The sequence below is a fragment of the Rosa rugosa genome, chromosome 7, assembly GCF_958449725.1.
Source record: "Rosa rugosa chromosome 7, drRosRugo1.1, whole genome shotgun sequence".
NCBI classification, from domain to species: Eukaryota; Viridiplantae; Streptophyta; class Magnoliopsida; order Rosales; family Rosaceae; genus Rosa; species Rosa rugosa.
The window spans coordinates 27,047,327-27,065,544 of record NC_084826.1 but is presented as its reverse complement, the minus strand read 5'-3'; the positions used below and the strand labels follow the sequence as shown (position 1 = coordinate 27,065,544).

The following is an 18,218-nucleotide window of genomic DNA, read 5'->3' as shown; positions in this document are numbered from 1 at the left end:
GAATCCCGTCAGGGGCAGCTCCTGCCATCACTTTTTAGGGAAAAGTGTTTCCCACAGAAGGCGCCACTTGTTGGTGACGAAAAATTCCGTAGAGGATTTTGACTCACCAATGAATGCGGACTGGAGCGGGAGTTGACTAGGAACGATCGAGAAGCTTCCTTGGAGGCTTGACTCGAAGTTCGACCGTCAGTTAGGGGAGGAGGGGGGGGGGGGGTACCTGTAGAAAACCCTCTGATGCCTAAGTCAGTACATTTCTTAGTCGAGTGGAGTAAAACAGGTTGGAATAAGATGCTTTACCTTGATGTCGGGCGACCTTTATATAGGCAGGAACTTACTTGGGGGACAAGCCGCCATTATTCCCGCTTTTATGGTTGCATTAACTTACTCATTTATGATGATAATCATTGCTGCATTAATGATGGTTAATCATGACTCATTTACGACTGTCATTCATTGCACATTCATAACAGTAATCATTGCACGTAGTTATTATCGTGGCTAATGCCGTAATAATTGCCACATTCATGACTGAAATTTATCTCCCTACTAATTGAGAAGTTAATCGCCTTCATTATGGGGCCAGCAAAGTTGACCACTCCCACAAATTTCTAATTCTGCATCACAAGATTTAACACCCACAACTCACTAATCCTCCATGAAAATGACAGCTACCTTATAAAAGGAAGCAAGAACGTACAAGATGATGCATGGGATAGCCTTAACAATTCCGATTCCTACCACATGATGAGCTAAGAGAATAAAAATATATTATCAGTATATTATCAGTTGAATTATATGCTCACCACCTCGGATATTGCGAGCATCACCAAGCAGATTCCCTCAAGTTTTTTCCTCTATATATAGGCACTTCCAGAAAGGAACTATCTCATCTGTCTATTGGTGCTAGCTCTTATAGTAATTCTAGTTTAATTTGGAGGTAATCCATCTTGTTTATAATTTATTATTATGATGCAGTACTTAGAGTACTTTACCTAACTAGTTGTAAGCAAAATGTTGTTTCTATTATGTGTGGAACCTTTTTACTTCAGGTACCATATTCTTGAAGATGGATGTTGCTGGGAAGCCTAGTGGAGCCAAATTTGAGTGCTTACTTTTCGGTAATGATCCAAATACAATGCATATGTTCAACTTCATTCATTAAGGAATTAGTATTAAGCATGTTTTTTCTATACTGAAATTTCACCTTGAATTTCTGATGAACTGTGAAAATGAATCCTTCAATCATTTTGATGATCGATTTCCCAACATATTTCTTACAGATTTGGATGATACTCTGTACCCCATGAGCTCTGGTCTCAACTTGGCCTGCCGGAAGAACATTGAAGGTATGATCAAATAATCAGGATCGATGATGATATGCTGTTAATATTGATTTACTTGGATATATCTAATTGTGACTACTATAGTTGAGATTACTGAGCTAGGTTGAAATTGTTGTAGAGTACATGCTGCAACACTTGCAAATTGAAGAAAGTGAGGTATCAAGGATGTGCCTGGAATTGTACAGAGAACATGGGACAACCATGGCCGGTCTAAAGGTTAAACATCAACAGATGTTAAGCTGTCCTTAATCAATCGGAGTTTGTTCTGTCAATCTTGCTTGGTGGAATTTTGATATACACTCTGATCTATCCATCCATGCAGGCTCTTGGTCACGAATTTGATGATGATGAGTTTCATGCATATGTCCATGGAAGACTACCCTATGATGCGTTGAAGCCTGATCTAGTGTTAAGAAACCTTCTCTTATCTATGCCACAGAGAAAAATAGTAAGTCAAGAGACGATAATATTGTTAAGATTATTTCATAATAATGTTAGTTTAGAGGAAATACCTGCATCTTGCACATATATTATCGCAAGTGTAAGAACTGATCAGCATGTTTCTGCTGCTGTTTTCAGATCTTCACTAACGCTGACAAAGCACATGCAGCTGAAGTTCTCAGCAGGTTGTGCTTGGAAGATTGTTTTGAAGGCATCATATGCTTCGAAACTCTTAACCCTCCTCGTCTTCAACCAGTTGATTTCATCACTGTACCAGATGATGATGTTATAGAGCATGCTCCAGAGTCTACTGCCACTGATTGCACCGGAAATAATCTCAGTCCCAAGTCACCAATTCTGTGCAAACCCTCTGTTGAAGCAATTGAAGCTGCTATTCGTATAGCAAGTGTTGACCCACAAAAAACTGTAAGAAATATTTAGATTCCTTGCCTCAACTTGGAAGGATCAAATACATTTTTATTTCTCTTCTCCATCACCAAACATTATTTCTCCTTATGGTTTTTCTCAACATTATGGAAATTTTGTAACCAAGGTTTTCTTTTCCTCTTCTGTTATCAGATTTTCTTTGATGACAGTGCTCGAAACATAGCAAGTGGGAAGGCAGCAGGACTTCATACAGTTATTGTAAGAGCTGTGCAACTAAACAAACTACTACCCTTTAACCATTTAAAAGGAAAATATAGCATGTCGTTAAATTTGAAAGATAAACATGAATTGCTGATGATTCTCTTCACTACGATCATGAAACAAACAGCTTATTTGAACTTCAGTCAAATTTGACACCAGTGGGATTACTTATGGCAGGTCGGGAGTTCAGAGCTAGTGCCTGGTGCAGATTATGTGCTGCGTAGCATACATAACATCAGAGAAGCAATACCTGAGATATGGGAAGGGGAAGAAGGGCAACAACTAGAGCACTTTATCCAGTCTACTGCAGTTGAAACAGTGATCCTTGCATAGGTGTTCTGCCACCATGTCACTGTTTCAGTCACCTATGTCGTGCAAATTTCAGAAAAAAACGAAGTCTGGCGGTATCTTGGGGGTAATGAAGTGAATTAACGATACACAAGAATTGCCTTCAACTTATTATATAATTTGTAAAGACAATAGCAAGTACCACAAATAATTAACTCCATGTAGTTTTCTTTTAAAATTAAAATAATATGTATGACTTGAGGAAGCCCAACAATATACATCATGATCTTCTTCTCTAGCTCATATATTGCCATTTTAAAATTCTCGGCAAAAATGAACCACCTTTCAAATGCAGGACTGGTAAAGATTTCATTGCCTTCCAAAAATATCACGACCATCAAGTATTACATCATATAAGAACAACTCTGGAATGAACAAACTGGAAAACTGTATTCCACAGTTGAACTTATGACGAATCAAATGATTAGTTATCCATCAATAACCAACTCTCCACAGTTTACAATTCTGCATGGCAAGCGAGGGACATCTGACCTACTTGTCTCTTGGGATTCAAGTTTCCGCACAACATCCATTTCCTCAATTATATGTCCGAAGACAACGTGTCGATTGTCCAACCATGGAGTCTACATGATGCACATAAAAAACATCAATTCACAATGATCTAAGACAATCAAGTAACTAACATAAGCTAAACATGATACTTGTGTGTGTGTGTCTTAACCAAGTACATGAAAAAAGGACACATCATTACACGGTATTAACAACAAACGGAAGATATCTCCACTAAGTCAAGTTACTTGATGGAAACGAAAGTAAACAGGGGTTCTCTACAAGAGTACAGCAACCAATTGAGCAGTTGCACCTTTTCAATTATTCAGTTGTAAAAGATTTGCTCAGTTCATAAACATACAATACATCTGGGGTTGGAAGAAAATATTGTGAAAATTTAAGCATCTCAAGAATATGTGATGCAGCAACCATATCTTACCTTTACTGTGCAGATAAAAAACTGACTCCCATTAGTACCAGGGCCTGCATTAGCCATGCTCAATACACCAGGCCCAACATGCTTCACTGCAAACAACACATACAAGCAAAAACGACTTTCAGTTGAGATAATCACATATCTGATATAAACTTCAAATTTAAATCAAAACCAATAGTAATAGGCTCTATTGTTTTTCTCTGACAAGTACATACAAGCAAAGCTCTCATCTTCAAATTTGGAACCATAGATACTGATCCCTCCAGTTCCCTGCAGCCAATAAAACCATTCAATTTAGATTCTTTGAGCAAGCAAACCCGCTATTGATCAAAAGAAGAAGAAATCAAAACGAAAAGGAGACTCACATCTCCTTCAGTGAAATCCCCTCCTTGGATCATAAAATCCTTAATGATGCGGTGGAATGAGCATCCTTTATAACCATATCCTTTCTCTCCTGCAAATAATTGATAACACTAACACAATCAATTTCAACCTACAGCAAATGACCACAACAAGAGCAGCAATAGAAAAGCAGACAAGGATGGGTTTGCTTGCCTGTGCACAGGGCTCGGAAATTCTCTACTGTTTTAGGAACAACCTCACCAAAAAGACCAATCACAACCCGACCAACAGCTTCACCACCAATGTCTATATCAAAAAAGCACTTTGCTGTGACTTTGGCTTGCAGCTGCTCCTCTACCTCCTAAAACCAAACCACCACAGAAAAAATGAACCATTAATCAATCCTGGTTTCTCAAACTATGCCATTGTCTCTGGTTTTATGTGAAGTGCGAAATTTTTAATCCATTCATTACAAGTGGGGAAGGAGAAAAGTACTCACATTTACTACAGAGTTGACGCACACCATTGTCCGAGGCTTCACAGAAACCAATGCGCAGCGAGGCCTGCGTTTGCATAACACACCAGTCGTGGTCTGCAACCTCCCACCAAAGAAAGCTTTGGAATTCACCTGAACATGACGAGCACAAGGAACCAGATTGCTCCCTTTTTGGGTTTGAAGAAATTGCACCGACATTGAAGACGCAGCAGATGCCATTCTCTTCTCTGGGTTTTGCTATTTCGAACCTTCTCTTACGTTTCAGATAGAACTGCGCCTCTGCAGGTCAGCACTGATAAAAAAGGAAAGAAAGAAACCAAATTGGTAAGTGGGCCGGGTCGGGGCTCCACCAACCCAATCCGATAAATGAGATTTTAATTGGGGAATTTGATTATACACCCAAATTGACACACCTCTTTTAGAATAAACCCATCCATAAGAGTGTTTTAATATACACCCAAACCAATTAATTAGGTTTATGCAAAATAAAAAAACCTATTAAATAGAATAAATAATAAAACCCAATGTTGTTAAGAATTACTAAAGCTGCCACTATCAAATTTCCCATTCACCTATTAAATAGTATTGATAATAAAATCCAGTAATGTTGCCGATGGAAGTCGATCATGAAACGGCTGCCCATAGACGTCGCCCCAGAATTACTTAACCCTTGATTTCAGCAATTGAAAATTCTCCTCTGGGTTGGAGGTTACGTAATCTTCACATTAAAAAGTCTAATCTGTACATTCAAAGCTGGTGTCAATATCTCTACAAACTTGTGATATAAATGGATTGCACAATCAGATGTTGGTGGGTTGCCTGTGTTCAACAGCATATCCGATTGGTACGGTTCATGAGTATTGTGGTTGCTACCTATTCAAAAGGTGTGTGTGCTCCTGACGAAGAGGTATTTGTTTTGTGATGGTTCTAGGTTTTTGATATTGAGTAGGTATGATAGACTATACAAGTTCTTGATTGCAGGTATGATTAATATGCTCCGAGTAACAAAGTGGTTGAGAATGAGAATCAAATTTCAATGAACCTGAGGTCGAGGTCTAAATGCAAAAAACCCCTTATTTTAGCCGACTTCATCACTGAGAGGACCAAGAAAGGAAAAGCAAAAGCTGAAATTGTTAAGAAGGACGATAATGATTTTGTCGTACAATCGCCTTCCAAGAAAAAGAAGACCCAACAGTAGATCAAAACATAGGTGTTTGGAGACTACGGGTTGGTAAGTGCATGACGATTCCTGATGCAAAGAGGCTTAAGGATTATTTGGCGAAAAGAGAGAACAAGTAAGTGGTACAATTATGGATAAAAATGGGATACCCTTTTTATGAGTTCCTATTCAAGTTGGTGTCTCCGTATCACATAGGGTTCGTACCTCTTCATGAGAAGGTTGCTGTATATGTTTGCATTATGTTGTGCTGTAACCGGTGAAAGTTGGTATGTATGCATGTAGGTCGCCCCTGTGGCATGGAGTGAAGTCAGGAGTATTTGTTAAGGATGTACTAGCCATCTTGAATGAGGAAGTTGTCGGTGTGCAGGTTGTTGTGTGCATAGTTATCTACTGAAGCTGCGATTGATTTATTTGCCTGTGTTATAGTAGCATGTTACCATATTTATTTTCCTGTGTTATAGAAGCATGTAACCATATTTCCTCACATATATCCTTATATGTAGTGTGACTATAAATTGGAAATGCTAATGTTTTTGAATCAAAGCTGGTCCTTGCAATGATTGCACCCTCTAGATGAATAACATGGACCCTATTATGGAAAATTAATGAACATGGAATATTGATTCTATACCTACGCCTATTGGAATGGGGAATCAAATTTCATTCAAAAAAAGGGAAAAAAAGAAAAGCAAAATGACATACCTTGATGAGAGGATGTTTAATCACTACATGATAAGAATACCTCCACAAAAGGATGTTTAATCAGATTGAGAAATTATCTACGAAATCTAATAGGAATATCTACACAACCACATCTACTTAAAAATGGCAAATATAAAGATCAAATCTGAAAGGAAGAGATATACAATAATTAAGGCAATTAATCTTTTTAAATAAGGAATATCTACACAAACATATCTCCTAAAATATGACATTAGTTATATACAATAATTAAGGCAATTAATCACGTTGACATATTTAATAATAGGATTATCTACACAAACATATCTACTAAAAAATGGAAAATATATAGGTCAAATCAGAAAGGAAGAGATATACAATAATTAAGGCAATTATTCGCTTTTAAATCAGGAAAAATAAATTGATTGTATTAAATTCTAATTTGTGTTTATAACTGATGCCATATTTAAATTTAAAAAAACACCTATATTTGAGGATATTTTCCTTTTTCGACGAGAAGGGTAAAATAGTCAAACTAAAAAAATGAGAAAAAAACTTAATTATAGACTTAAAACCTATACGGTAGGTTTAATTATATGAATGGGTGTAGATTAAAAGAAAACATATGATTGGGTTTCTCTTAAAATGAGCTTCATTTTTTGGGTTTTTTTCTAATTTTCTCGATTTTAATTAGACCAAAATATAGAAAGAATTTTTAGGTAGGGCGTGGTACACTCAGCCAGTTATACTTCTTTAGTTTTTAATTGTACTCCGAAATTACCTATGTTTAATTAAAATGAAATACCCACAACATCTCCTTGCATAAGCATTGATTGACTGGGCGTTACCACGTGGCATGTCGGCTATACCTAAGAATCTCTCAAGTTATAAACATATGAATAGTTTTTTTTTCTTTTTTTTAAATTTGCATAAAACTTATACAATCAACTAAAAGCATACTAAAAAGTAAAAACAGTTGAGCCCCAAACTCACCCATCCAATCTTGAAGAAACGACTAGCGTGGATATCTTTAATTCGGAACAAAACAATTTGAATTACTCGATCAACTAGAATGTGTATTATCCATATTGGGGATCTTTCAACTTAGAAGAACCGTCAATTTTGCTAAAAAAAGAAAAATGTTTAAAATATAGGAAATTTTTTTTTTAGATCAAGAAAGATGTGAAAATTAATATTGGTATTTGTGAAAAATGTCTAATTTCGAGGATATTTTAGTCCTTATCAGAGGAGAAATGGTGCTCCCTCTGAGATAAGAATAGCTTGATTGAGAGCGAGTGAAAGAGTAGCTCTGTTTTCCAATTTCCAGTAATGTCCTTGAAATCAATCTGCTTCTCTGTTTGGCTCCCTAGCCCTTCTCCGAGTACCGCTGCTCCTGCTTCAATCTCTTCCCCCTATTCCTTTCCTTTGAGAAATCCAAACCACTCCGTCTCCAATTCCGGTTCTTCAAGGCCTCACCTGCTGCATTTCTCGAACAAGCTCGACTCCGCGTTCTTGTCTGAGGATGACGACGATTCCGATTCCGATTCCGATTCAGAAGCAGAGAAATCGGAAGTTGATATAGATGTAGATGTAGAGTTAGAGATAGAGAAGACGGGGTCCAACTGCCGGAGAATCCGATCGGAAATCGGAATAGAGGCGCCGCTCTCCACCGTCTGGAATTTGTTGACGGATTACGAGAGACTGGCGGACTTCATTCCCGGACTCGCCGTCTGCCAGTTGCTCCAGAAGTCGGAGAACTACGCTCGGCTTTTTCAGGTGCCCCTGTCATCCAAGTACTTGTTAATTATTATATTATATGATTCGAAATTGTAATGAGGATGATTTGAATGCGTGTGAGCAGATTGGAGAGCAGGACTTGGCGTTTGGGCTGAAATTCAACGCGAAAGGAGTGGTGGATTGTTATGAGAATCCTGTAGAGAGCATTGCTAATGATTTGGGGGGTCTCACTCTGAAGCGTGATATTGAGTTTAACATGGTTGAAGGTGACTTTGAAATCTTTCGAGGCAAGTGGTCTCTCCAACAGGTACCACTTCATTTTCCAGTCTTGCTTTACTGTGTCTTGATAGATTATCTCAAATGAATGCTATATATACTTGGTAAAACTGGCTCCTCCTTACCTATTGCAGCAACATAGTTGGTGACTTAGGGTCCAAGTAACACTTTCAGGGGGCATGTCATTTCACCAAAGATTTGGGTAGAATTACTGAAAATCATTATGCAATTTTATCGAAGTTAGAAACTCCGAGCGACCAACATAATTGGGGGAAATTTGGCTGTTTTGCCTAAAATTTATCAACTCTGGTAGCAACACAGTTGGGTGATATATGGTAAAAAGAGGGATAGGTGGAATGCACCCTCCAGTTTTCCTAGGGTGGGGGTTTAGTACTCATAAATTATGTGCTTTGACAAATTATGGGTGCATATATTTATGGTCCTTATGGAAGGCAATATTGTTTGGAGATGCTCTTACAACGTTAAAATGATTGCTCTTGCAGCTTAACACTAGTGGGGAAATAGCATGTGATCCTTTGATAGACCAGAAAATGCAAACAACAACTACTCTTTCCTACTTGGTTGATGTAAAGCCGAAGATGTTGTTGCCGGTTCAGCTGGTTGAGGGTAGACTCTGCAAGGAGATCAAAATAAACCTAGCTTGCATCCGGGAAGAAGCACTGAAAATGACTCGCGAAACTCTTCTTACTCGTTAGTGACACACCTACTGCATCTGATTGACAATAGTAAATATGCACCTTAATACTGGAAATTTTGGAATGTGATCTTTTGTATTCTTTCTCCATTTGAGTTCCACTTGTACTGTCTCCTACTTCGGATGATAATATGGTGACTGAAGAGTTGTATAGAGTTGTGAATTAATATGTATATTCATACATTCAGGAGCCATGAATTTGAGTACCTGGTCGATAGCCAAACTCTGACGTGCTAAGTGATGAGCCGGCCTCTTTGTTGTATAAATATCGCAGAAAGAGCTTTGACATCCTCAATAATATGCCCAACAACACTCATATTCACAATGGACTTTGAACCTCATTACTGAAGCTCATAATCGCTTTCCACCAAAAGCTGGGTTAGGCCTTTATGAACAACAAAACGTATCCCATAGAGACTGCATATGTCAACACAGCCTTTAAAAGGATCATGTCAACACAGCCTTTAAAAGGATCAAACCTACTTGAAGAACTCCATGCATATCTCACATAATTCCTTATGGCAGCAACTGATTTATCCATCATCTTAAGCCTCGATCTCACTATTAGGTTGAGAATGCATGTGGGCTACACACCTAACATGCAGCAGGTACTTGCAGCCTAGAAAAGGTGGTTTACCCTAACCCAACCACCTCTTCCTAATGTAATCAAGTGCAAATTTTGTTTGTACTTGCATTGTCAACAGAGACGGTTAACACTGTCTATTTCCCAAGCAATCAAGGATGCCTCCAACAACTTCTCTATGCTAATGCCCTGGTGATTAGGAATCAAACAGAAGTTTAGTATTTTTTTTTTAATGCAATTTTCACCTACCATTAATAAAATGGGAAATCAATACCATTTAATTTAGTTTATATTTTTGAAAGGATGGAGGAGAGAGACGGGGAGAGAAGAAAACTACATGAGTTTTTAACATGGTACTGAGTTTTTTTCCCCTATTTTCTTTGACTAAATAATTACTGCTTGAGTGTACCGTTTGTGGAGCAATTTCCGTTGGTCTCTTCTTGATTTGCCTGATGAGTTTATAACAAAAGTTGACATAAATTTAGCCAATCTAAGCTCAAGTTGTTGTCACAGGTAGCTGAAGACCTGGCTACCGAAACTTCTAACAGGATCAGTGCCACCATGAATGGGCTAGCTTGGTTGGCTTATGAATTTCCTGACCTTGTTTGTTGTTTCAACTGCTAGCAGTTTTCTCCTCCAATAAAGAGCAAACAATAATGCAAACAGAAGAAAGCATGCAGCCATTACAGCATTTCTCAATTTTAATTAGTTGGAATGTTGGATTACCATAGCTCTTTTTTTGCTTTAGTTCTTTGATGAGCATGCTGATGGCTGCAATTACAGAACACCACCACAAGGCTGTAACTCTTTGATGCCTTCTGCTGCAAGTAATTTTATGTCAGTTGTGGAAGTGAAAGGATTCATTCCATGAGTAATGAGTTGAACAACCCATATGTATCAGTGTCAACTATGGCTTCTTTGAATTTGATCAAAGCGAATCAATCCGTTCCATTTCCAAATGCAATTACAATAGTGGTGGGTTGGAAAGGTTAATGAAAAGAAGAATGGTCATGACATGAAGGTATACAGACCAATATGCACTGAAGTGCGTATACAAAGCTCCATTGAGTTTGAAGGAGTGGGAGGTGATCTCGCTGATATTATGGCAAAGTTATTGCAATTTGAAAATGCGGTATATAACAATCATCGTTTCATGTGGCGCAGTATATAGGCTAGGCTTTGGCTCATCAGTTAATAACTTAATGTCACTATATGACTCAAAGAGTTAATTGCATCAATTTTGGTGGTGCTTCTTTCTACATAAATCATGTTTATCAGTTGAAAGATAATATTGTAATTGCACACTATTCCCATTTTTAACTTCCTTCCATCATGTTCCATCCTCTTTTTTCTCTAACAATAACCATGACACAGTCAATCCTCCTGATGATATTGATGTGTTGGTGTCACCATAGCGGCACAGGTCATGTTCTTCCAAAGCCGCGGATCGAACTGATGATTGGCTCAAAACCAGTATCACGATCACAATTGAGAACAAGTATTAATGGCTACATTTTCAGTGCCCGATCATGTTCCTCCAGTGGCTGAAGACTGTGAAAAGCTTCGTAAAGCAATGCAAGGTCATTACCTCCATCAATCCCCGCTAGATCGATCTCACATGCAGATGCATATATACATATCTAATATAAATCAAAAATTGATTGGTATCATTATTGGCATTGTTATGGTTAAGTATCATATGCAATCATGTTCATGCGGTTAGTTATTTACTTGGTGATCTGCAGCAGCCTGATAGGAGAGCCAGGAGTTAAGATCATGTGACAAATATGTTTAGACATACTTTTTCATTAATTTTCAGCTATTGAAATTTTACTTGCATCCATGGCCGGCCTATAGAGTTTACCTGCATTTAGTGTTGTCAAAGTCTCACATTCTTTGTTGGCAGGATGGGGAACAGATGAGAACGCAATCATATCCATATTGGCTCACCGGAATGCATGGCAGCGTTGTTCTATACGTCAAACTTATACGGAGAAATATGGAGAGGATTTGTTCAACGAGCTTGAAAAAGAACTTTCCGGTGATTTTCTGGTATGTGTGAGGGTGCATGTATAGACTTACTTTTACGGTGTGTGAATAATAATTCTCTCTTCTTTATATAACTTCGTGTCTGTATACTGTACACAAAACACAGAGGGCAATGCTTGTATGGACGCCACATCCTGCTGAACGAGATGCAATGCTAGCCAAAGAAGCTGTTACGAATAAAAAGTCAGAAGACTATTTTGTGATAATGGAAATTGGTTGTACAAGAACGTCTCAAGAGCTCTTCCAGGTGAGACAAGATTACCATGCTCGCTACAAGAGATCTCTAGAAGAAGATGTTTCTTGTGGAACGAGTGGAGATTTCCGAAAGCTGTTAGTTCCTCTTGTGACTTGTTACAGGTATGAACCTCACGATGAAAGTGTGGATACTGAGTTGGTGAACTCGGAGGCTAAGATCCTTCATGACAAAATCTCCCACAAGGACTATAGTCATGAGGAGATTATCAGAATTCTAACTACTAGGAGCAAGCCACACTTGAGAGCAACGCTCCAAAACTATAACGACCAGTTTGGTCATCCTATTAACAAGGACCTCAAGAAGCATCGAAAGGATGAATACCTTGCTTTGCTGAGAGCCACTATAAAATGCTTGACTTGCCCTGAGAAGTATTTCGAGAAGACTCTTCGTCTGTCCATGAAAGGCCTCGGAACCAATGAAGAGACTCTTACCAGGGTGGTAACCACTCGAGCCGAGGTTGACATGAAGCATATAATGGAACAGTACCAACGGAAGAACAACATTTCATTGGATAATGACATCAAAGGTGATACTTCTAGTGACTATCAGAGGATGTTGCTGGCCTTAATCAATTGATCGTCATCATCACTCACTCTGATCCATCATTATCAACCATGCATGTATTAGTTAATTTTTTTCTGTTAAAAGTTTCAGACTGGCTAGTCGAGTGATCTTCTAGCTTCAAACTTTAAAGTGATCATTCCAGTTCAGTAGCTAAGAAAGGTTGATAAAACAGTTTTTGTGATCCAGATTTTGTTAAACTCATAATCTAAGCAATTTTTGTTTAAATTTTTATGATTCTGAAACCTAAATCTGATTTATAACAACTTGTTGGAATAAAAAATCTCATCCGAATTTGTGATGAAAAATCATATTTTGACTTTGAAGAGTCTATCACTCGGTTTATAGCAAGAACTCTACAACCCCAAATTCAACAAACCGCAGAGTGTGTTTCCTCAACTTGATTGGGATTGCGAAAAAGCCAGAAATCACATCATGAAGAGACCTCTCCCGTAGTTTCCAAAAGTGAAATGCAGGTGCATATAGCATTTGGAAATGCAGGCAACTCAAATTACGGTACTATAAGCAAGAAAAAAGACAGCACAAAGGAAATTAATTGTAATTTGGGTTGATTCATTTAATATGAGATATAACACACCCACAAAATCTATCTATTGTTGAAGCAAGCTGCAATTGTTTAAGAGTGGATCCATCCCATTTTTTTTTTTTCGAGACCAACCGTGCCTAAATATATACATACTGTTCCTTCTTTAAAAAAGGAAAAGCATACAAAATTCAAAAGACAGATTTTCTATCCAGTTCTTTTATGCACTTCTTTTCCGCCAAGTGTCTGAATTATAGCTTCCAAAAGTTTGATATCCTTATCACGCTTAGAGATTTCTTCTTGCTTTGCACGCAACTCTTCCATGTGCAGCTCAAATACCTCTGCAGCCAGTAATTAAAGACGTAAGAAGACTTTCAGAAAAGACCACAACTATGGTTCCAATGAAATGAACTTCATAAAGCCAGGTTCAACTTTTTTCCAGGCACAACAAAAAGCGATGAGGAAGATATTAGTGGAATAGTCCCAACTGACATTGTTATATGTAACAAGGAGAAATTTGATACTGATAAGTTGATGATGTGGTGTAACCATTAAGAAATTCTGGATCTCCAGTCTCTCAAAAGTACTTTATATATCATTAATGCTTTAGGTTGGTGATAGTAAAAGCAGCAATATTAACCTACTTTTTGAGTCAAACAGCCATAAGGTAAAAACTAAATAATGTCGGACTGCTCATAGTCAAGGAATTTATCCAAGCCTAAAGATGTATTTGCAGCTAAAATAGAAAGGTATATTGAAAGATATAGGGATTGCACATACTTGAGGTGTTCTCAAGCTCTTTTGTAACTTCTTGTGCACGTAACTCAGCGGCCTTTTCTGCTGCCTCAGCCTGGCGTTTTTCTGAACGAGCACGTGCAGCAGCTGTAATGGCAGCATCAAGTTCTCGTTCCAAAGTTTCAACCCTTTGTTCAAGAACCTAGACAGGAAAGAGAAATTTTGTTACAGAAGAGATGCCAATTCCAACAGAAAAAGTAGAATTAGTAATACTTTTTCCTTTTGGGGTAAACAAATGGGCGTTTACTTCTGAAAAGAGTATCAAGAAATTGCATGAAACATATAAAATCGTTTACAGAAGAATCATGCAATAAAGACTAGACTTTTTTTCCACTACTTCTTCTAGAAGAATCTCACAGCCATAACATCAAGTGTCATTTCATGTCCATGGTAAATTAACATCCAGGCATCATAGGATAGCCAAGTACAAGTTTCTTTTTCTTTTTTCTATACCCAGAAATCCCCCAGATCCGCTTCACAGACTGGGCACGAAACTGCGGCCTCCTGCCGAACCCTACAATCTTTAGGAGGCAGGAAACTCTAGCAAATAGCTACTTAGGTACAGTGAGGGGTTGCAAACCCAGACCAGAGAACCACAGGAGTGGCAAACTTATAGGATCCTTCTCTTCAAGCCAGACTGACTTTAAGTTTTAAACAGGTAGATAAATCCCTTGCAAGCGGGGTGACCCATACACTACAACAGGATTTTGGTGTTGTATAAAAGCTAACTTTACTTTGCTAACCTTTTTATTATTACTATTATGATTGGAAACAATTCATTACCAGAGAAGGATATCATACAATGCCGGAAATGGATAGTATATCCTCCACCATATTCATCAAATTCATATCTGCAGTCATATCATTCTGAAATGCCTAAAATACTTAAGAAATGTATCTGGCAAAATTTTCCAAACTAAAATATTTATAGCATAACTTTGGCTTATTCTATGCAACTCTATTTGTTACAAAAATTTAACTTCCATGGACATAAGCAGATTACTATCTAAGGACAAGTGTATTATCCGTTCTGCAACAACTTATATATAAGACCAGTAATGAGGGTTTTAAATCCCAGATCCTAAGGACATCAACCTTTTTAACATATACTGATACTATAAAACATCAGATGTTTATACTTGATATCCATCACGCATCATTATAATATAAATAATCATTTATCAAACCTACAATGTGACCCAAAAGTATCAAAAGGATAAATAATAGAACTAATAAGAAATAGGTAAATGTGCTTTATACAGCAAGTCACCTAATTGCATACAGAAATTTAAACCCCATTTAAAATACGTGAATTTAGGGGAAAAAAAAACCTTGATGGTACGAGCTTGTTCAGAACAAAGTGAGGCTTTGCCAAAGGTCTCTTCATCGACAAAGACAGCTTTCTTGAGGAGCAGCTTCTGGAGTGACTCCAAATTGTGAGCCATCTCGGTCAGATTGGCTATGGCTCCCCCAAATCTCTCGCTTCCTTTGCCCTTGCCCTCCATTTTCTTCACCCACTACTGTAGCTTACCTTGAGACTTTCTCCTGTGTTTGCTACAGTAGCTCCAAGAAGCAGGCCTGACCAATTTCAACAATGGTTGATCAAAAACTTCGAAACACGAAAATCAGCCCAACTGAATCTCAAATTCACAATCAGAATCTGCACTGAACACCAATTTCAACAAAACACATTCAACTCATTACTGGTAAAAAAATGGGATTTCAGATTAACAAGTAAAAATGGTGCAGTAAAGAAGATTCTTCTAGGACAAATCCTTACCCTTTTTACTGAATTTATGTTAATTAATACTTGGGACTACTTACAATTCTAACAAAGACTAATGGAAACTCCTAACAAAAGGTAGAAAAGAACAGTAAAAGGCCAAATTTACCTCAATTCAAGAAACCCAGATCTAAATTGAACATCAATTTCAACGAATTGTAGATTAACATCGAAAACCAAATTCAACCAAAGCAAGCTTCAACTAATACAGAAAAAAATAAACCCAGAAAATTACCAGTAAAAAAGGATCCGATCAATCAACAACTGCGATAAAATTTCACAGTCCGATGAGGTTGATGCTTCTCTTTCTGGGTTTTGCCGTCCCGTCGCTTACTTTGTTTAATTGTGCCTTTTTTTCTCTTTTCTTGTTTTCTTCTTTTGAGGCTTTGTGTTCATGTGTTGTAAGGAAATTTTTTTTTTTTTTGGTTACAGTGTCGTAAGGAAGTTTTATTCACATGTTGTTCATTTTTTTTTTTTTTTTTTTTTTTTTTTTTGAGCCAAACTAATGTAAATTTGTATTCAAGAATGAATACATGGAATATAAGTACACGAAATTTAGGGCGAAAGTCTAGACATGAGTAGACACCTACTAATTAGACCGGCTCCCTGCAACAATCGCTAATAGATGCTTATAAACCAATCAGAAGAAGTGAGAAAATGTATTTACTTCTTCTCTAACCCTAAAGCTGACCTCATCAAAACCTTGTTCGAATAAAATTTCAAACGCTAGCTCCTCCCTCTATCAATCTCCAAACGCTATACGGGAGTAAGATGCAATACATTGTCGCCGTAAGCAATATAGGCAAATCAACATCAAGTTTCCTAGAACTTGAGTTCCATTCCTGAATTTGTGAGGGATTGTAGATCTTCAGTATGCACATTTGTACGGCATGACAAGAATGACACCAATGCTGAGACTAAGACAAACAATCCACAGTCAAAGATCCATGATTCTAATTCCCTGTTAATTCACAAAAACAACATGAAGAAATAAAACATGGTACAAAGTATATATTACTATACCTGGCGTGATCCCACTGCAAAAGAGAAAGACAAAACAAAGAACATATAAAACTTCAGTAACGAAAAATGGTGTAAAAGTGGTGTAAAAACAAGATAGATAGCACTTCACTTTACAAATTTGAACACAAAACCTTCCACAATACAAAGCTGTGAATAGAAGAATGCAACATTACCCAACATTGCCTCCATTTCTCTCACTCTCTCTTCATCTCTCTCATGGATATGTACAACCGCATTCGTCTATGGTGACACCAGAACTTGGAGTGAGTCGAAGAGTTAAACCTCCAATTAACTTAGGCACTTAGCTCGGCTCTTTAGCGTGTCCGATCAGCTCTGCTATTTTAAGGATGATAATTCTCAATTCCAAAATTCGTGATGTCATATTGTAGAAGATAAGAGGATTGTTAGCAGGGGCGGAACCACATGGTAGGCTATCTGGGCTGAAGAATTTGACCCAAAAACCCCTAAGTATATGTATTCTGGGTAGCTTTGGTGATCAAATGGAAAGATTCTTGGCCGGATTTCAATCAATTCTATCTCAGAGATTATCAATTTGAAGAACCAAATCATAAATCTCTCGATCATCAGTTTTTTTTGCGGAGGAGACCAAGACAATATGGCATGGCAACAACGGAAAATTGGGGTTTTTGGAATCAGACGCAGCACTGGTCCAGAGAATCTCTTCGATATCCATTTGGGTTGAGGTTATTTCTACTCCTTGATGGCTCCGCGCCTCTTTGGCTTTGAGGATTGCAGATGCCCCATTGCCTTCAATTGGGTTTTACTTATGACGGTGAGTTGGGTTCAAGTTCTTACCTATACAATTGGTCACTGTGCTCTCTCTTTCAGCTTGGATAATTATCAATTAATGTTTAATTGTAGCTTTGAGTTCGTGAAGGCCAGGTTTGTCTTTTACTTTTGCTCAGTTAATTTTATTGGCTCTCTGTTTGAGTGTTTGTTCTTGATTTTGTTAATATGCATATTACAAGCTTAGGCTTATGGTGTACTTGTTTTTCCGGATTCAACTCTAGCATAAATTTACATACCTCTAGTCAAGATTAATTATGTGACTCCTTATTTTGGATCTTTCTTCATAAGTCCTTGTAAACGAGGCTGAGACTCTGTTAAAGAATCTAATGCAGAACCTTCTTCTTTTAATAGTTTAGAATGACAATCCTAAGTTGGAATTGCCATGGTTGTTCATGGCCAGGTTTTGTCCCTCAAGCAACCTTTCTATCTTCTTTAGTTGCTCTTGATGTTTTCTATTTAATGGATACTAGACTCGATCAATAAGGATGCTTCAGATAAGCTAGTTTCTAAGCTTCCTTTTGGTAATGCTTGTTGTATTCCAGCGAATGGGCAATGTGGTGGCTTGACATTACTTTGGAATGAAATAAATTATAATATTTAAGTTGTTCTTGAACATCCTCGTTATATTCATTTTTCTGCTTCTCTAATCCTAAAAATGCTG

At 37.6% G+C, this 18,218-nt stretch overlaps 5 protein-coding genes across 9 annotated transcripts; 3 read left to right on the top strand and 2 right to left on the bottom strand.

Annotated features, from left to right (window-relative positions):
* The first annotated feature begins 849 nt into the window (after positions 1 to 849).
* Positions 850 to 2,996, top strand: LOC133723623 (uncharacterized protein C24B11.05). 2 transcript variants are annotated; one of them, XM_062150514.1, is made up of 8 exons: positions 850 to 937; positions 1,050 to 1,118; positions 1,281 to 1,346; positions 1,462 to 1,559; positions 1,666 to 1,791; positions 1,923 to 2,210; positions 2,364 to 2,429; positions 2,610 to 2,996. In XM_062150514.1, exons 2-8 carry the CDS (start codon positions 1,067 to 1,069, stop codon positions 2,763 to 2,765), a joined length of 852 nt encoding a protein of 283 aa, XP_062006498.1. In that variant the 5' UTR covers positions 850 to 937; positions 1,050 to 1,066; the 3' UTR covers positions 2,766 to 2,996. The 2 variants fall into 2 exon arrangements, with proteins under 2 accessions (XP_062006498.1, XP_062006499.1); XM_062150515.1 differs by lacking the exon at positions 850 to 937 and having other exon boundaries at positions 957 to 1,118.
* Positions 2,997 to 3,164: 168 nt separating this feature from the next.
* On the bottom strand, positions 3,165 to 4,834 carry LOC133723624 (peptidyl-prolyl cis-trans isomerase). The gene is made up of 6 exons (XM_062150516.1): positions 4,568 to 4,834; positions 4,282 to 4,429; positions 4,092 to 4,180; positions 3,942 to 3,996; positions 3,730 to 3,815; positions 3,165 to 3,364 (listed from the first exon to the last, which is right to left on the bottom strand). Exons 1-6 carry the CDS (start codon positions 4,781 to 4,783, stop codon positions 3,209 to 3,211), a joined length of 750 nt encoding a protein of 249 aa, XP_062006500.1. The 5' UTR covers positions 4,784 to 4,834; the 3' UTR covers positions 3,165 to 3,208.
* Positions 4,835 to 7,690: 2,856 nt separating this feature from the next.
* Positions 7,691 to 9,359, top strand: LOC133721345 (uncharacterized). 2 transcript variants are annotated; one of them, XM_062147928.1, is made up of 3 exons: positions 7,691 to 8,201; positions 8,287 to 8,469; positions 8,573 to 8,926. In XM_062147928.1, exons 1-3 carry the CDS (start codon positions 7,755 to 7,757, stop codon positions 8,585 to 8,587), a joined length of 645 nt encoding a protein of 214 aa, XP_062003912.1. In that variant the 5' UTR covers positions 7,691 to 7,754; the 3' UTR covers positions 8,588 to 8,926. The 2 variants fall into 2 exon arrangements, with proteins under 2 accessions (XP_062003912.1, XP_062003911.1); XM_062147927.1 differs by lacking the exon at positions 8,573 to 8,926 and adding an exon at positions 8,942 to 9,359 and having other exon boundaries at positions 7,693 to 8,201.
* A 1,765-nt stretch (positions 9,360 to 11,124) lies between these two features.
* LOC133723671 (annexin Gh1-like) lies at positions 11,125 to 12,836 on the top strand. Its single transcript, XM_062150553.1, has 3 exons — positions 11,125 to 11,316; positions 11,643 to 11,788; positions 11,892 to 12,836. Exons 1-3 carry the CDS (start codon positions 11,241 to 11,243, stop codon positions 12,615 to 12,617), a joined length of 948 nt encoding a protein of 315 aa, XP_062006537.1. The 5' UTR covers positions 11,125 to 11,240; the 3' UTR covers positions 12,618 to 12,836.
* Positions 12,837 to 13,154: 318 nt separating this feature from the next.
* Positions 13,155 to 16,138, bottom strand: LOC133721241 (uncharacterized). 3 transcript variants are annotated; one of them, XM_062147803.1, is made up of 4 exons: positions 15,960 to 16,138; positions 15,273 to 15,606; positions 13,927 to 14,083; positions 13,155 to 13,487 (listed from the first exon to the last, which is right to left on the bottom strand). In XM_062147803.1, the coding sequence occupies exons 2-4, from the start codon at positions 15,444 to 15,446 to the stop codon at positions 13,354 to 13,356; spliced, it is 465 nt and encodes a 154-aa protein (XP_062003787.1). In that variant the 5' UTR covers positions 15,447 to 15,606; positions 15,960 to 16,138; the 3' UTR covers positions 13,155 to 13,353. The 3 variants fall into 3 exon arrangements, with proteins under 3 accessions (XP_062003787.1, XP_062003790.1, XP_062003789.1); XM_062147806.1 differs by having other exon boundaries at positions 15,273 to 15,601; XM_062147805.1 differs by having other exon boundaries at positions 15,273 to 15,519; positions 15,960 to 16,137.
* Between the last annotated feature and the right edge of the window lie 2,080 nt (positions 16,139 to 18,218).

What these genes read in the sequence shown, in the direction of transcription:
- LOC133723623 (XM_062150514.1), top strand. Translation starts at nt 1,067, where the DNA reads ATGGATGTTGCTGGGAAGCCTAGTGGAGCCAAATTTGAGTGCTTACTT. An exon ending in CTGCCGGAAGAACATTGAAG is followed by an intron (nt 1,347 to 1,461) that starts GTATGATCAAAT and finishes AAATTGTTGTAG; the next exon opens with AGTACATGCTGCAACACTTG. An exon ending in GTGTTGACCCACAAAAAACT is followed by an intron (nt 2,211 to 2,363) that starts GTAAGAAATATT and finishes TTCTGTTATCAG; the next exon opens with ATTTTCTTTGATGACAGTGC.
- LOC133721345 (XM_062147927.1), top strand. Translation starts at nt 7,755, where the DNA reads ATGTCCTTGAAATCAATCTGCTTCTCTGTTTGGCTCCCTAGCCCTTCT. An exon ending in ACTACGCTCGGCTTTTTCAG is followed by an intron (nt 8,202 to 8,286) that starts GTGCCCCTGTCA and finishes GCGTGTGAGCAG; the next exon opens with ATTGGAGAGCAGGACTTGGC. An exon ending in GCAAGTGGTCTCTCCAACAG is followed by an intron (nt 8,470 to 8,941) that starts GTACCACTTCAT and finishes TTGCTCTTGCAG; the next exon opens with CTTAACACTAGTGGGGAAAT.
- LOC133721241 (XM_062147803.1), bottom strand. Translation starts at nt 15,446, where the DNA reads ATGGAGGGCAAGGGCAAAGGAAGCGAGAGATTTGGGGGAGCCATAGCC. An exon ending in AACAAGCTCGTACCATCAAG is followed by an intron (nt 14,084 to 15,272) that starts GTTTTTTTTTCC and finishes TTTCCTGTCTAG; the next exon opens with GTTCTTGAACAAAGGGTTGA. An exon ending in AGAGCTTGAGAACACCTCAA is followed by an intron (nt 13,488 to 13,926) that starts GTATGTGCAATC and finishes TACTGGCTGCAG; the next exon opens with AGGTATTTGAGCTGCACATG.
- LOC133723671 (XM_062150553.1), top strand. Translation starts at nt 11,241, where the DNA reads ATGGCTACATTTTCAGTGCCCGATCATGTTCCTCCAGTGGCTGAAGAC. An exon ending in GCTTCGTAAAGCAATGCAAG is followed by an intron (nt 11,317 to 11,642) that starts GTCATTACCTCC and finishes CTTTGTTGGCAG; the next exon opens with GATGGGGAACAGATGAGAAC. An exon ending in AACTTTCCGGTGATTTTCTG is followed by an intron (nt 11,789 to 11,891) that starts GTATGTGTGAGG and finishes CACAAAACACAG; the next exon opens with AGGGCAATGCTTGTATGGAC.
- LOC133723624 (XM_062150516.1), bottom strand. Translation starts at nt 4,783, where the DNA reads ATGGCATCTGCTGCGTCTTCAATGTCGGTGCAATTTCTTCAAACCCAA. An exon ending in GCGTCAACTCTGTAGTAAAT is followed by an intron (nt 4,430 to 4,567) that starts GTGAGTACTTTT and finishes GTTTGGTTTTAG; the next exon opens with GAGGTAGAGGAGCAGCTGCA. An exon ending in TTTCCGAGCCCTGTGCACAG is followed by an intron (nt 4,181 to 4,281) that starts GCAAGCAAACCC and finishes AATTATTTGCAG; the next exon opens with GAGAGAAAGGATATGGTTAT.